Source organism: Narcine bancroftii, chromosome 7, assembly GCF_036971445.1.
Source record: "Narcine bancroftii isolate sNarBan1 chromosome 7, sNarBan1.hap1, whole genome shotgun sequence".
In the NCBI taxonomy this organism is placed as follows: domain Eukaryota; kingdom Metazoa; phylum Chordata; class Chondrichthyes; order Torpediniformes; family Narcinidae; genus Narcine; species Narcine bancroftii.
The window spans coordinates 215,849,000-215,866,009 of record NC_091475.1 but is presented as its reverse complement, the minus strand read 5'-3'; the positions used below and the strand labels follow the sequence as shown (position 1 = coordinate 215,866,009).

The 17,010-nt window shown below is 42.1% G+C and overlaps 1 protein-coding gene across 5 annotated transcripts in view; it reads right to left on the bottom strand.

Moving 5' to 3' along the window:
- Window positions 1-17,010, bottom strand: part of LOC138739718 (vitamin D3 receptor-like) — a 334,532-nt gene that overhangs the window by 121,012 nt on the left and 196,510 nt on the right. For all 5 annotated transcript variants that reach the window (XM_069892319.1, XM_069892320.1, XM_069892321.1 and 2 more), the window contains one exon: window positions 4,916-5,046. In XM_069892319.1, the coding sequence (XP_069748420.1) occupies window positions 4,916-5,046 (131 nt within the window). The remainder of the gene's footprint in view (window positions 1-4,915; window positions 5,047-17,010) is intronic.

Here is a 17,010-nt window from a genome sequence, read left to right as displayed (position 1 = left end):
TGAGTTTCTACCTTCAGGGAACGATGTACCGTTACTCCTAAATTTTTCTGCTCTTCTGTATTCATCAATGCTCTCCCATTTACCACGTATGTCTTGTTCTGATTCTTCTTACCAAAATGAAGCACCTCACACTTATCAGCATTAAATTCCATCTGCCATTTTTCAGCCCACTTTTCTAAGCAGCTCAAATCCCTCTGCAATCCTTGAAAACCTTCTTCATTATCCACTATTCCACCTATCTTAGTATCGTCTGCATATTTACTAATCCAATTTACCACCCCATCATCTAGATCATTAATGTATATAACGAACAACAATGGGCCCAATACAGATCCTTGAGGCACACCACTGGTCACCGGCCTCCATCCTGACAGACAATTATCCACTACCACTCTCTGGCCTCTCCCTTTCAGCCAATGTTCAATCCATTTGACTATCTCAAAATTTATACCTAAAGACTGCACCTTCTTAACTAACCTTCCACGTGGTACCTTATCGAAGGCCTTACTGAAGTCCATATAGACAACATCCACTGCGCTATCCTCATCCACATTCCTAGTCACCTCTTCAAAAAATTCAATCAGATTGGTCAAACATGACCTTCCTCCCACAAATCCATGTTGAGTGCTCCTGATCAGACCCTGTCTATCCAGATGTTTATAAGTACTATCTCTAAGGATTTTCTCCATTAATTTACCTACCACAGACATCAAACTTACAGGCCGATAGTTGCCAGGCTTCCTCCTTGAACCCTTTTTAAATAACGGAACCACATGCGCAATGCGCCAATCCTCCGGCACTATCCCCATATCTAATGACATTTGGAAAATTACTGCCAGAGCCTCTGCTATTTCCTCCTTCACTTTTCTCAATGTCCTGGGGAAGATCCCGTCTGGTCCCGGAGACTTATCCACCTTTATATTCTTCAAAAGCCCTAGAACTACATCTTTTGTAATCTCTATATTCCCCATATTTACCCAATTTGCTTTTTTTATCTCACATCTCTCAATATCCTTCTCCTTAGTGAATACCGAAGAAAATAAACTGTTCAACATCTCCCCCATTTCTCTAGGCTCCACACACAGTTTTCCGCTCTGATTCTCTAAGGGACCAATTTTGTCTCTAGCTTTCCTTTTACCATTAACATATTTGTAGAACTCTTTTGGATTAGTTTTCACCCTGCTTGCCATAGTTTCCTCATACCTTATTTTAGCTTTCCTAATTCCTCTCTTAAGATTCCTCTTACATTCAATGTATCTTTCAAACATCCCCTTAACTCCATGCTTCTTATATCTAATGTATGCCTCCCTTTTTCTTCGAACCAAGTTTCCAATATTCCTTGAAAACCACGGCTCTCTCAAACCTTTTGCCCCTCCTTTTAACCTAACAGGAACATAAAGCTTTTGCACTCTCAAAATCTGATCTTTAAAAGACTTCCATCTCTCTACTACATCCTGCCCATAAAACAAATTGTCCCAATGCACACCCTGCAAGTCCTTTCGCATCTCCTCAAATCTAGCTTTTCCCCAATCAAAAACCTCAACCCTTGGCCCTGACTTCTCTCTTTCCATAATGACATTGAAGCTGATGGGATTATGATCACTGGACCCGAAGTGCTCGCCAACACTAACCTCCGTCACTTGACCCATCCCATTTGCCAACAGTAGATCTAACACTGCTCCTTCTCTGGTCGGCACCTCTACATATTGTTGTAAAAAACTATCTTGCACACATTTCACAAACTCTAACCCAATGTGTTTCCCAATCTACATGTGGAAAATTAAAATCTCCCATAATTACAACCCTGTGCTTATCACAAATATCTACTATCTCCCTACAGATTTGCTCCTCTAGGTCTCGGTCCCCTCCGGGTGGTCTATAATACACCCCTACAAGTGTAACCTCTCCTTTCCTACTCCTCAGTTCCACCCAAATAGCCTCCGTGGATGTGCCCTCTAATCTATCCTTCCTAGGCACCGCTGTAATATTTTCCCTGACAAGCAATGCAACCCCACCTCCTCTTGCCCCTCCGACTCTATCACACCTAAAACAACGAAACCCAGGAATAGAGCAAATACTTGATCCCGTATTTCGTCTATATCTTCTTCACACGAATTAAATTTATCTCTCACTTCAAGCTTAAAATCTCCAAACTCAGCCATCTGTTAAGAATGTATTTTCACCAAAGTATTAAACCTAGTACCAAGTTCAGTCATAATCTTGGATAATCCCTGCATTGTATAAGGTAATTTAGATTCAAGATTCACAAAAATCTTTTCAATTGGAAGAGATTTTGACTCAACAGATTCCTGATTCTTCTCCAAAGGATCTTCTATTCCTTCCTTCATTCTGGTTGCCTTCCTTGTAGTATGACTACGTGTGGAAACCCCAGCCACAGCCTTTCCAGCAATGACTGGAGGCCGCTGGCCGGGGTTTTCCCCAGTCCATAATGTATTAAATTCTCCCAGTACATCAAGTTGTATAGGTTCTTGTATCTCAAGAGATGCAGTTTGCAGCGCCACCTCTACAGTTGACAAATGCCTTTGAGTAACTCTTTGTTCTAAAGGCTGTTTGGCGCTCTCTTTAGGGGGCTCTACCGATGTAACATAGAGCTCTACATCTGAACACTGTACCTCTCTCCTGGGATCCATTTCACGCTGAGTCCCGGTGTCTTTCCTGGAGGTAGGCTCCAAAACTTGAACTTTTGGAAAATGTAGTTTTTTGATGATCTGTTGTCGTTTTTTTTGCTCTTTTCCACCAATTGTAGCATCATAAGTTAAATTAACAGCACTGAAATTATCTAAACTTTTAAAGAATTTTAACGGGCATTTCTAAACAAAACAATAAGATAGAGTCAGGAGAGGACTGGAACGCACGTCTGATCCTTACGCCATCTTGCCACGCCCCCCTTTCCGTGCTGTAATTGTTATATTGTTAACCCCAATAAGGATCTGCTGCAACATTAACAGTGAGCAAGAAGTTGATTGAATTTCTTAATAGGGGAAAAAACCTGACAGGGGTTTAATTTTTTCATTGGTACAGGTGCTTATTCCTTTACCTGAACACCAAACATTTTTTGCTGCAAATAACCATATACAGCACAGAACAGGCCAGTTTGGCCCTACTCGTCCATGCTGGAACAAATCCCCACCCTCCTCGTCCCACTGACCAGCACCCGGTCCATACCCCTCCAATCCTCTCCCCTCCATGTAATTATCCAGTCTTTCCTTAAATGTAAATAACATCCTTCCTTCAACCACCTCTGCCGGAAGCTTATTCCACATCCCAACCACCCTTTGCGTGAAGAAATTTCCCTTCATGTTCCCCTTATAGTTTTCCCCCTGCAATCTCAAACCATGGCCTCTGGTTTCAATATCCCCCCACTCTTAATTGAAAAAGCCTATCCACGTTGACTCTCTCTGTCTCTTTTAAAATCTTGAACACCTCCATCAAATCCCCCCTCAATCTTCTACGCTCCAGAGAAAAAAGCCCCAGGCTGCTCAACCTTTCTCTGTCACTCAAACCCTGACATCCTGTCAACATTCTCATGAACCTTCTCTGCACTCTCTATTTTATACAGTATATTTTCAGGTGTTTAGCTTACTTTGAGACAATTTAAGTTTGAAGTTTTACTATATGTTGTACTTAAAAATACAGGGATTGTCCTCCAGCAGAACTTCAGCAACCGTGCTGAAAGGGTATTTGACAGAGGGAATGGCTTGGGGAGAGAGCGGCAGCAGGACTCAAGCAGGGAGAGAGCGGCAGCAGGACTCAAGCAGGGAGAGAGCGGCAGCAGGACTCAAGCAGGGAGAGAGCGGCAGCAGGACTCAAGCAGGGAGAGAGCGGCAGCAGGACTCAAGCAGGGAGAGAGCGGCAGCAGGACTCAAGCAGGGAGAGAGCGGCAGCAGGACTCAAGCAGGGAGAGAGCGGCAGCAGGACTCAAGCAGGGAGAGAGCGGCAGCAGGACTCAAGCAGGGAGAGAGCGGCAGCAGGACTCAAGCAGGGAGAGAGCGGCAGCAGGACTCAAGCAGGGAGAGAGCGGCAGCAGGACTCAAGCAGGGAGAGAGCGGCAGCAGGACTCAAGCAGGGAGAGAGCGGCAGCAGGACTCAAGCAGGGAGAGAGCGGCAGAAGGATTCAGTTGGGGAGAGAGCGAGAGTGGGACTTGGGCGGTGGGAAGAGAGCAGTCTATCTTTATTACACTTCACTTACCACCTCACCCCATCCAACGTTGCCACGACCACCCCCCCCACCACAATTACTTAAAAGTACCGCCATTTTAATATTATTCTATTGTCCAAAAAAATCCAAAATCTGAAAAGTGTCTGGTCCCAAGGATTTCAGATGAAATATTAAGCACCTATAACCACAGGTACATTTGGCTCTTCACAGCAATTCCAAGAGATTATCCCTTCCTTCGGTATCTCACGAAAGACTCATAAACTTCTACAGGTGTATCATGGAGAACATTCTTGCTGGTACAAAGGTACCAACTCTCAGGACAAGAATAAACTCCAGAGGATTGTTCACTCGGCTGCGACTTCACGGGCACCAGACTTCACTCCATCAAGGACGTCTACATGAGGCAGTGCCTTAAAAAAGCAGCCTCTATCCTCAAAGACCCCCACCACCCAGGCCTTGTCCTCTTCACTTTGCTACCACTGAGAAAAGGTACAGGAGCCTAAAGACGAGCTTGTTGCCCACTGCCATCAGATTCCTGAATGATCCATGAACCAAGGGCACTGCCTCACTTGGACTTTTCATGCACTATTTTATTTATTGCTGAAGCTGGTTTATATGAATATTAGCCCCGTGACGCTGCCACGAAACAACAAATTTTGTGACTTGTTCATGACAATAAATCCTGATTCTGAATTTCATTTAAAATCTTCTCATGTTTAAAGTGTAAATACTTACATTCTTTCATCATGCCAATGTCTTGACATCGCTTGAGTCTACATGCTTGGCAGTGTCTTCTATTATCCTTTGTAATTGCACAATTGCCATTAAAAGGACAGGTAAAATTGGCCTTTTTCTTCATGCTTCTCCTGCACAAGGTGGGTAGGAGACAAAAATTTAAAAAACTCTATATATAACAATTATAAAGAACTGGCACAGTCCACCTTATTTTCCCACACCCCTCCCCCACCACAGTTTGGTGAGCCTAACTCCAGTAGTAGGTAAATTATTGGAAAGTGTTCTAAGAGATTGGAAATAAGAAGGTAGAGGTTGAGGTTCTGGATTGGAAAAGAGCAAATTTCGTAGGAATAAGAAGGGATTTGGGGAGTATTGGGTGGGACAGGATATTTTCGGGTAAGGATGTTAATGAAAAATGGAGGATATTCAAAAAAGAAATTTTGAGGGTACAGAGTAGTTATGTCCCAGTCTGGATCAAAGGAAAGGCTGGAAGTTATAGGGACGCTTGGTTTTCGAGGAATATTGGAAATTTGGTTAGGAGAAAAAGGGAGGTGTACAAGAGGTATAAAGAGCAGGGAGCTGAGAAGTTGAAGGAGGACTACAAGGAGTGTAGAAGGAATCTTAAGAAAGAAATTAGAAAGGCCAAAAAAAGGCATGAAGAGGCTTTGGCTGATAGAGTAAAAATAAATCCAAAGGGTTTCTATAAGTACATTAAAAGTAAAAGATTAGTGAGAGATAAAATTGGACCCCTTGTAGATAGCGAGGGTAGGCTGAGTGAGAAGTCTGAGGAAATGGGGGAAATTTTGAATGATTTCTTTGCCTCAGTATTCACTAGGGAAAAAAATGTTGAACCAGTTGAAGTAAAGAAAAATAGTGGGGAGGTCATGAAGCATATAAGGATAACCGAGGAGGTAGTGATGGCTGTGTTAAAAAAGATAAAGGTGGATAAATCTCCTGGACCGGACAAAATATTCCATAGGACACTCAGGGAGGCTAGTGGACAGTTAGTGGGGCCATTAACAGAGATATTTAGGATGTCACTGGCCACGGGGGTGGTGCCAAAGGATTGGAGGGTGGCGCATGTGGTTCCTCTGTTTAAGAAAGGGTCCAAATGCAAACCTGGGAATTATAGGCCTGTAAGTCTGTCGTCTGTGGTGGGCAAGTTGATGGAAAGTGTTCTGATGGATGCTATTTACAAATTTTTGGAGGTACAGGGATTGATGGGGAGTAATCAGCATGGTTTTGTCAGGGGTAGATCATGCTTGACAAACCTGATTGAGTTCTTCGAGGGGGTTACAAAAAAGGTTGATGAAGGGAAAGCTGTGGACGTTGTCTATTTGGACTTTAGTAAAGCTTTTGACAAAGTTCCCCACAGGAGGTTAGGAAAAAAGGTGGATGCATTAGATATAAATAAAGAGGTAGTGAAATGGATTCAGCAGTGGTTGGATGGGAGGTGTCAGAGAGTAGTGGTAGAAAATTGTTTGTCCAATTGGAGGCCAGTGGCTAGTGGAGTTCCTCAGGGTTCGGTCCTGGGTCCACTATTATTTGTTATATATATTAACGATCTGGATGTAGGGGTGGAGAATTGGATAAGCAAGTTTGCGGATGACACAAAAATTGGTGGTGTTGTGGACAGTGAGGTAGATTACTGTAGATTAAAAGGTGATTTAGGAAGGCTGGAGGTGTGGGCTGAGAAATGGCTGATGGAATTTAATACAGATAAATGTGAGGTGCTACATTTTGGAAGGGCAAATTTAAATAGGTCATATACATTGAATGGTAGACAATTGAGGAGTGCAGAGCAACAAAGGAATTTAGGAGTGATGGTAAATAGTACCCTCAAGGCTGATACTCAGGTAGATGGTGTGGTGAAGAAGGCATTTGGAATGTTGGCCTTCATAAATCGGAGTATTGAATTCAAGAGTAGGGAGGTTATGATGAAATTGTACAAGGCATTGGTGAGGCCAAATTTGGAGTACTGTGTACAGTTTTGGTCACCAAATTATAGGAAAGATATAAACAAAATAGAGAGAGTGCAGAGAAGGTTCACGAGAATGTTGACAGGATTTCAGGGTCTGAGTTACAGGAAAAGGTTGTGCAGACTGGGGCTTTTTTCTCTGGAGCGTAGAAGATTGAGAGGGGACTTGATAGAGGTGTTTAAGATTTTAAAAGGGACAGACAGAGTAAATGTGGATAGGCTTTTTCAATTGAGAAAGGGGGAGATTCAAACTAGAGGGCATGGTTTAAGATTGAAGGGGGAAAATTATAAGGGGAACATGAGGGGAAATTTCTTTATGCAGAGGGTGGTGGGGATGTGGAATGAGCTTCCGGCAGACGTGGTCGAGGCGGGATCATTGATTACACTTAAGGAAAGACTGGATTGTTACATGGATAGGAGGGGACTAGAGGGGTATGGACCGGGTGCTGGTCAGTGGGACTAGGAGGTTGGGGATTTGCTACGGTATGGACTAGTAGGGCCGAACTGGCCTGTTCTGTGCTGTAAGTGGTTATATGGTTATAGGTTAGCGCAACGGCATTGCAGAGCCAGCAATTAGGACTATAGTTCAAATTTCGTGCTGCCATGTCCACGTGGGTTTTCCCTGGCGGCTCCAGTTTCCTTCCCCCAGTTCAAAGCCATACTGGAGGTTGTAGGTACAGTCATGCATCGCTTTAACATCCACGATATGCTTTGTAAAAAAGGACATTATGCGATTTGGACGTTGTGCAAACACCATGTTATATATTAATAACAGTTGATTAGAAGTGGAATGGATGCCAGGGTAATTAAATCATTCCGTGACAGCTACATTTGGTGCTGTGTCTTCCTGCATTACAATAATATTAACTAATGTTAAAAGATCTGGTGGTATTGCTTTGTAATGTAATAGATTCCTGTCAATCATTCACAGCTCATCAGAGGTCATTCAACATCACCCTGGAGGATTCCTCCTTGTTTTTCTCTTCTTGTTTTCCACCACTGTTCGCTGCCTCCTCTTTGTTGCCTCAGCTAAGACTGGAAAGTCTGTGGGAAGTTCTGAGTACAGGAGCTGGGATGTTATGGTAAAGTTGTACAAGACATTGGTGAGGCCAAATTTGGGGCATTGTGTTCAGTTTTAGTTAACCTGACCACAGGAAGGACATCAATAAGATAGAAAGAGTGCAGAGAAGTTGTACTAGGATGTTGCCTGGACTTCAGGAACTGAGTTACAGGGAAAGGTTGAACAGGACAGGACTTTATGGGTGGCACTGATAGAATAACGATGAGCATGTTAATACACTGCCAGCAACCCAGATTTGAAACCGGCGCTGTCTGTAAGGAGTTTATACGTTTTCCCCGTGGCTGCATGGGTTTCCTCCGTGTGCATTCGACAAGTATGTGGATGACAAGAGGATGAGGTGTGAAGATGGGGCCCAACAGGGGGATAGTGGAAATGTGTGTATGGAGACGGAGAAGGTAGCAAAGGTCCTTAATGAATACTTTGCTTCAGAGTTCACCAGAGAAAAGGACCTTGGTAATTGCGAGGAAGACTTGTGGCAGACTGAGGTGCCACAGCATGTAAACATTACGAAAGTGGATGTGTGGGAGCTTTTGAAAAGCATGAAGTTAGATAAGTTCTTTATTTTTTTACATGTAACGCTGTGTACATATTTTTGCACTACCAATAAGTGGTAATTCTGCCTCACCCAAAGCAAAAAGAATCTCGGGGTGGCATACGATGCCATGAATATACTCTGACAATAAATGTGAAATCTCGGGAAATCTTGGTTTTCCCATCTACACCTCTGAATCGAGGCACCAACCCATTGTACACATCTTTCCAGAATCCCTCCTCACCACAGCTCCTTATCCCCCAAAACCCCTAATCAGTCCAAATATAAAGGCAGCCGGTTAGAGGGGTTTAAATGTGTCTATTTCAACACTAGGAGTATTAGGAATAAATAGGATGAACTTAAAGTGTGGATTGGTACATGGAACTACGATGTTTTGGGCATTACTGAAACTTTCAGAATTGGCTGATGCCGGAACCTGGGTGGCACTTCATTTTAAAAAGTATAGGATGGGAGGTAGAAAAGTAGGGGGGGGTGGTGGTGTGGGGACCATTACTGGTCAGGGATAGTATCTCAGCTATAGAAAGGGAGGAGGCTGGAAGTCAGAAACAGGGTTAGGGTTAGGGTTGGGTTAGGGTTAGGGAGTGGTCTGTATGTCCCCAAATTGCCCTCGGGTCCCCGAGGAGCAAATAAGCAGACAGAATTTGGAATGGTAGGAAATACAGGATTATTGTAGATGATTTCCATTTCCCTAATATTGATCGACCCCTCCTGAGTGCAAGAGATAGAGATGGGGCAGGTGTGTTCTAGAAGGATTCTTGACATAGTCTGTGGACCGGCCGACAAGAGGAGAGTCCACACTGGATCTGGACGTGAGGAATGAACCTGGTCAGGTGGCGGATCTCTGGGTGGGGGAGCATTTGGTGTGAGTGACCACAACTCCCTAACAAGGATAAAAGCAGTCAAAATAGAAAAGTACTTAAAATTGGGAAAGGGCTAATTACAATGGGAGAGGCAGGAACGAGCGAGAGTAAATTCAAAGCAGATGTTCAAAGGTTAAAACATTGAACTAATATGGGGGAAGTTTAGGGAACCACTTGAGCAGGGTTCAGAATAGGTTTGTCCCACTGAGACAAGGAAAAAATGGCATAAAAAAGGAACCGTGGCTGATGAAACAGGTCAGGCAACTAGTCAGGAGGAAGACGGAAGCATACATTTAATATAGGGAGCAAGAAACAGGAAGGGCTCATGAGAAATACATGGAAGCCAAGAAGGAACTTAGGAAAGCTCAAAGGGGGCACGAGAAGGTGTTCTATGCGTATGTGAAGAACAGAAAGATGACGAGAATGAAGGTGGGGTTGCTAATTGATAAAAGAGGCAACATGTGCCTGGAGGTAGAGGAGGCTGAGAAGGTCCAAAATGAATACTTTGCTTCAGTATTCACAAGACAAAAAGGACCTTGATTACGGTGAGGTCGGAATTGTGTGCTGGACAATGTGGAGATTAAGGAAGATGAAGTGTTGGACTTCTTAAAAACATCAAGATTGATAAGTCCCTGGGGCCGGACATGATATACCCAGGCTGCTGTGGGAAGTGAAAGAAGAGCAGTAACTATGATCTGTGAATCCTCTTTGGCCACAGGGTAGGTGCTGGAGGATTGGAGAATGGCAAATGTAGTCCCCTTTTTTAAAAAAGGTAACAGGGAGAATCCTGGGGATTATGGACTGGTGAATCTTACGCCAGTGGGTGCAAACCAGCGGAGAGGATTCTGAAGGATAGAATCTATGAGCATTTGGAGAAGTCCAGTCTACTCAAGGATAGTCAGCAGCGCTTTGTGAAGGGAGGTCGTGCCTCACAAGCTTAATTGAGTTTTTTGAGGAGATAACAAAAGAAATTAATGAGGGTAGGGTGGTAGGTGTGGTCAATTTTACCAAGGCATTTGACAAGATCCCCCATGAGGGACTCATCCAGAAAGTCATAAGGCATGGGATCTATGGAATCTTGGCCGTGTGGATAAAAAAATTGGTTTGTAGAAAGAAAGCAGAGTAGTAGTGGAAGGAAAGTTTTCTGCCTGGGGGTCAGTGACTAGTGGAGGGGCCGCAGGGACCTGTTCTGGGACCCCTGCTCTTTGTGATGTTTATAAATGACCTGGATGAAGGGGCGGAAGGATGGGTTAGTAAGTTTGCAGATGATACGAAGGTTGGAGGAGTTATGGATGGAGCTGAAGTCTGTTGAAGGCTACAAGAGGATATAGACAGGATGCCTATTTTGGATAGAAAAGTGGCAGATGGGGTTCAATCTGGAAGTGTGAAGTGATGCATTTTGGATGGACAAACCAGAAGGCTGAGTACAAGGTTAATGGTCAGTTACTTTGGAGTGTGGATGAACAGAGGGACCTTGGGGTCCAAATCTAAACATCCCTCAAGGCCGCTAAACAGGTTGATGGGATAGTTAAGAAGGCCAATGGGATGCTGGGCTTCATTAACAGGGGGATTGAGTTCAAGAGAGGTCATGCTACAACTCTACAAGTCTCTAGTGAGACCACACTTTGGTTGGGTCATTCACACTGAACCAAGAAAAGCCTGGTTGAAATGCTTTGGCTTTGAGACCACCTACCTTAGCAGATAATAATCAGGATAAAAATGACCCCACCCATCCTGTGTTCATTGCATTAACATGGGTAAGTGGCTAGGTGAAAAAACGCACAAAATCCTAGCATGGCAGCTTAAGACAGAACAAGCTAAGAAAATGCTATTGGCATCAAGGAAAAAAGATAAACAAATTACATATAATCCAAAAGAAATTAAGGAAAACTTTAGAGAATTCTATGAACAATTATACCGAACTGAAAACGAAGGGAAAGAAGGGAAAATAGATGAATTTCTAACTAAAATTGAACTACCAAAACTACAAATAGAGGAACAAAATAAATTAACAGAGCCATTTGGAATAGTAGAAATACAAGAGATAGTAAAAAAATTACCAAATAATAAGACACCAGGAGAGGATGGATTCCCAATAGAATTCTATAAAACATTTAAAGACTTATTAATTCCACCCCTCCTGGAAATAATCAACCAGATTGATAAAACACAAAGCTTACCAGATTCATGTAAAACAGCAATAATTACAGTAATACTAAAGCAAGGGAAAGATCCACTCACACCAGTGTCATATAGACCAATATCTTTACTTAACACAGATTATAAGATAATAGCTAAATTATTACCAAACAGATTAGCAGAGTATGTACCGAAAATGGTAAATCTAGACCAAACTGGATTTATCAAAAAAAGACGCACAACAGACAATATTTGTAAATTTATTAACTTAATTCATGCAGTAGAAGGGAATAAAGCACCAACAGTAGCAGTTGCTTTAGAGCAGAGAAGGCCTTCGACAGAGTAGAATGGAATTATTTGTTCAAAGTATTGCAAAAATTCAGTTTACCGGAGAAGTATATTAATTGGATTAAAGCATTATATAAGGGACCGTTGGCGAAAGTGACAGTAAATGGACATGTATCAAAGCAATTTAACTTAAGCAGGTCAACACGACAGGGATGCCCACTATCACCTTTATTGTTTGCGTTAGCTATAGAACCACTAGCAGAATTGATAAGAACAGAAAATAATATAAAAGGGATAAAAATAAAAGACAAGGAATATAAAATCAGTTTATTTGCGGATGATGTTATAGTATACTTAACAGAACCAGAACTATCAATAAAAGAATTATATAAGAAATTGAAGGAATATGGAGAAGTTTCGGGTTACAAGATCAACGTAAATAAAAGTGAAGCAATGCCTATGAATGATGCGGATTTCTCAAAATTTAAGAAAGAATCACCATTTAGATGGCAAATGCAAGCAATAAGATACCTAGGTGTACATGTAAACAAAAATCTCGGCCAACTATATAAACTCAATTATTATCCACTAATGAAAAAATTACAGGATGATTTAGAGCATTGGAAAGATTTACCATTAACACTAATAGGAAGGACAAACTGTATTAAAATGAACATTTTTCCTAGGATATTATACCTATTTCAGGCATTGCCAATACAACTGACAGAGAAATTCTTTAAGGAGTTAAAGAAAATAATAAGGAAATTTTTATGGAAAGGGGGGAAACCGAGGATAGCACTAGATAAATTAACAGAATGGTATAAACAAGGAGGCTTACAACTGGCAAACTTTAAAAATTATTATAGAGCCGCACAATTAAGATACCTATCAGATTTTTATCAAACAAGGGAAAAGCCAGATTGGACTAGATTAGAATTAGATAAAATAGGGGAAAAGACACCTGAACACATATTATATAAATGGGATGAAAAATTGGTACAATATAGAAGTTCTCCAGTATTACATCATCTACTCAATATTTGGAAGAAGATTCATGTAGAAAGAAATAAAACAAATTATCAATTACCAAAACTAATATTGACGCAAAACAAGTTACTCCCTTTTACAATAGATAACCTTTCCTTTAGAGAATGGGAGAAAAAAGGGATTAAAAGAATAGAAAATTGTTTTTCAGGAAATAGATTATTATCCTTTGAACAAATGAAAGATAAATACAATATAACTCAAGATACAGCACTGGCATATTACCAATTGAGATCCTACTTGAAGGATAAATTAGGAAGCAGTTTGAGTTTGCCAGAGGGAAGTAACTTTGAATATGTGATTACAGATACAATGATAATCAAAAGATTTATAACAAATATGTATATTAAACTGCAAGAAAAGGAGAATGAGGAAACAAATGGTAAAACTAAACAAAAATGGGAACAGGATTTAAATATAAAGATAAAAAAGGAAACATGGGAGAAGTTATGCTCTGGAACGATGAGAAATACAATAAATACGAGGTTACGTATGATACAATATAACTGGATACACAGGGTATACATTACACCTCAAAAGTTAAATAAATGGGACCCAACAGTATCTGATAGATGTTTTCGATGTAAAAAATAAATGGGAACAACAATTCATGCAATCTGGACATGTGAAAAAGTAGAAAAATTTTGGGAAGATCTCAATCAGATATTAAATAAAATAACAGAAAACAATATACCAAAGAATCCAGAGATCTTCCTCCTAAGTAACATAAAAAACAAAGAATTTGGAATTGATTTGGAGGATGCACAAAAAAGATTTGTTAAGATAGCTCTAGCCGTAGCAAAAAAATGTATTATGTCAACCTGGAAATTGGAAGATAATTTGAAAATACAACAATGGTATATAGAAATGAATAAATGTATTCCATTAGAAAAAATAACATATAGTTTAAGAAATAATATTGAAATATTCGAACAAATATCGGAGCCTTATATTAAACACAATAGCGAAAACCTACCGGGGACAATCACTACCTAAGTTAACGGAAAGAAAAGGAAATGAAAAGAATGGACTCAGTGGAATTTCTGGTGTATTTTTATTGAATGACAACATTGTCTGACTGGTTTAATGTATCCTAGATTTTATACCTTAAATGGACGGGAGGGGGGAGGTGGGGAGGGTGGGAGGGGAGGAGGGAGGGGGGGGAGAAAATGACATTGTATATGTGTGAAAAGGAAAATGGTTAATGTGATTTATGGTGTGAAAAATAAAAAATTATATTAAAAAAAACATGGGTAAGTGGTTAAAAGGCAGTTAATTCCTGTCTTTTAACGGCTGTGTAAAAGGGGTATTAGAGTATTGTGTTCTGTTTTGGTCACCTCATTATAGGAAGGATGTGGAAGCTGTAGAGAGGGTGCAGAGGAGATTTACCAGGATGTTGCCTGGATTGGAAAACAAGTCTTATGAGGCAAGATTAGCAGAGCAAGACTTTTTCTCTTTGGAACGTAGAAGGATGAGAGGAGAATTGATAGAGGTCTCTAAGATTATGAGAGGCATAGATAGGGTGGACTGCCAATGCCTGTTTCGCAGGGCAGGATCAGCAAACACCAGAGGAAATGTGTACAAAGTGAAGGGAGGGAAGTTTAGGGCAGTCATCAGGGGTACATTGTTTTTACACAGAGAGTTGTGGGGGCCTGGAATGGCTGGCCAGGGATGGTGGTGGAAGCTGGAATATTAGGGGCATCTAAGAGATTCTTAGACAGGTGCGTGGATGGAAAAATAGAGGGTTATGGGGTTGGAAGGGTTTAGTACATTTTTTAAAGGTATATATGGGTCGACACAACATCAAGGGCCGAAGGGCCTGTACTGTGCTGTAGTGTTCGATGAAAGCCTACAATCAAAATCGTTGCTCGTACCCTACTTCATTGACAGTCTCATGTGCTGATTTGCAATCTCGAGCCATTTCTCTCCCCATTTTGTCACCATCAATGCAACATTTGGGGCCCTGACATGAGCAATACAGCAGTCCAAGAGGGCTTCAAACTTCAGAGTCTGAAAAAAGACAGCTGGGGACACAAAACTATTTTCTTAGTTGTGAAATTTCTGCCAGGAAAATATAAAGAATTGACATGAATTAACAATGGACATCACCAGCTGGTAACAATTTAAACTAATGGCAGTTTGCAATTTTTAGGATCATCCTAATCCAGACAACGAACACGCTTTTAACTTCTCACAATTTCTCTCTCTCCGCCACATCTGTTCCCAAGATGAGATCTTCCAGTCCAGATCTTCTGAAATGTCTGCCTTCTTCCACAAACGTGGCTTCCCCTCCCCCGCCATTAATTCAGCCCTCACCCGCATCCCCTCCATTTCCAAATCATCTGCCTTGGCCCCCTCTTCCCCCAGACACAACAAACACAGGATTCCCCTTGTCCTCACCTACCTCCCCACCGCCTCCGCATCCAACACATTATCCTCCGAATTTTCAGCCCTTATAGAAAGATCCCACTACCAGACACATCTTTTCTCCTTCCCCCCCCACCCCACCCCGGCTTCCGCGGGAGTGCTCCCTCCATGACTCCCTCGTGCACTCATCCCTCTCCACTAATCAATGCCCACAGCATCTTCCCTTGTGGCCACAGGGGGTGCCACATGCACCCACACCACACCTCCTCCCTCTCCACAGGCTGGGGACACAAACAGGCCTTTCAAGTGAAACAACACTTCAAATGTGGATCTGCAGGACTGATCTACTGCATCTGATGTTCCCGTTGTGGCCTTCTCTACATCAGAGAGACTGGGTGCGGACTGGGAGATCACTTCGCTTAATAGTTTTGTTCCGTCTACGACAGTTACAGGGACCTCCCAGTGGCCGACCATTTCAGATTTGCGCCCCACTCCCACACTCACATCTGTTCATGGCCTCAGTTGCACTATTATACCACGACCACCCACAAATTGGAGGAACAACACCTGATTTTCTGTCTAGACACCCTCCAGCCAGATGGCGTTAGCATAGACTTTTCTGGTTTCTGCTAACCTGCGCTTCTTCCCCACCCCACACCACCACGTTCACCCTGTCAGCTCTCCACACCCTTCCCTCTGTTCACCCAGCTATCCCCCCTCCCCACTGCTGTGTCCTCCCTCCCATCTCCACATATTACCTCCTGTCTTTATGACCACCCCTCTCTCCCTTTACCCTTTTATTTTCTAATCCTTTCGGGCTCAAGCCCGAAACATTGGTTCTGTATCCTTATCTTTGCTATATAAAGGACACTGTTTGACCTGCTGAGTTTCTCCAGCACTGTGTTTTTACATTAACAATATCCAGCTGTTTTTCCACAAATTTAAAAGACCAATCGAGGCACTTATGAAAGAATATCATATTATTCACCTCTTTCGCTTAATAAAGGCTGAAAGATTGCATGAGATGTCTCACCACTCAAAGTCTTTACAATTAGTTTGAGACACTTTCACTACAGACAATGGAGCTTACAAGAAATATGATGTATATAACCATATGCAGCACAGAACAGGTCAGTTTGGCCCTACTAGTCCATGCCGGAACAAATCCCCACCCTCCTAGTCCCACTGACCAGCACCTGGTTCATACCCCTCCAATCCACTCCTCTCCATGTAATTATCCAGTCTTTCCTTAAATGTAAATAACGTCCCTGCTTCAACCACCTCTGCTGGAAGCTTATTCCACATTCCAACCACCCTTTGCGTGAATAAATTTCCCCTCATGTTCCCCTTATAATTTTCCCCCTTCAATCTCAAACCATGGCCTCTGGTTTGAATATCTCCCACTCTTAATTGAAAAAGCCTATCCACGTTGACTCTCTCTGTCCCTTTTAAAATCTTGAACACCTCCATCAAATTCCCCCTCAATCTTCTACGCTCCAGAGAAAAAAGCCCCAGGCTGCTCAACCTTTCTCTGTAACTCAAACCCTGACATCCTGTCAACATTCTCGTGAACCTTCTCTGCACTCCCTCTATTTTGTTTATATCCTTCCTATAATTTGGTGACCAAAACTGCACACAGTATTCCAAACTTTGCCTCACCAATGCCTTGTACAATTTCATCATAACCTCCCTACTCTTGAATTCAATACTCCGATTTATGAAGGCCAACATTCCAAATGCCTTCTTCACCACACCATCTACCTGAGTATCAGCCTTGAGGGTACT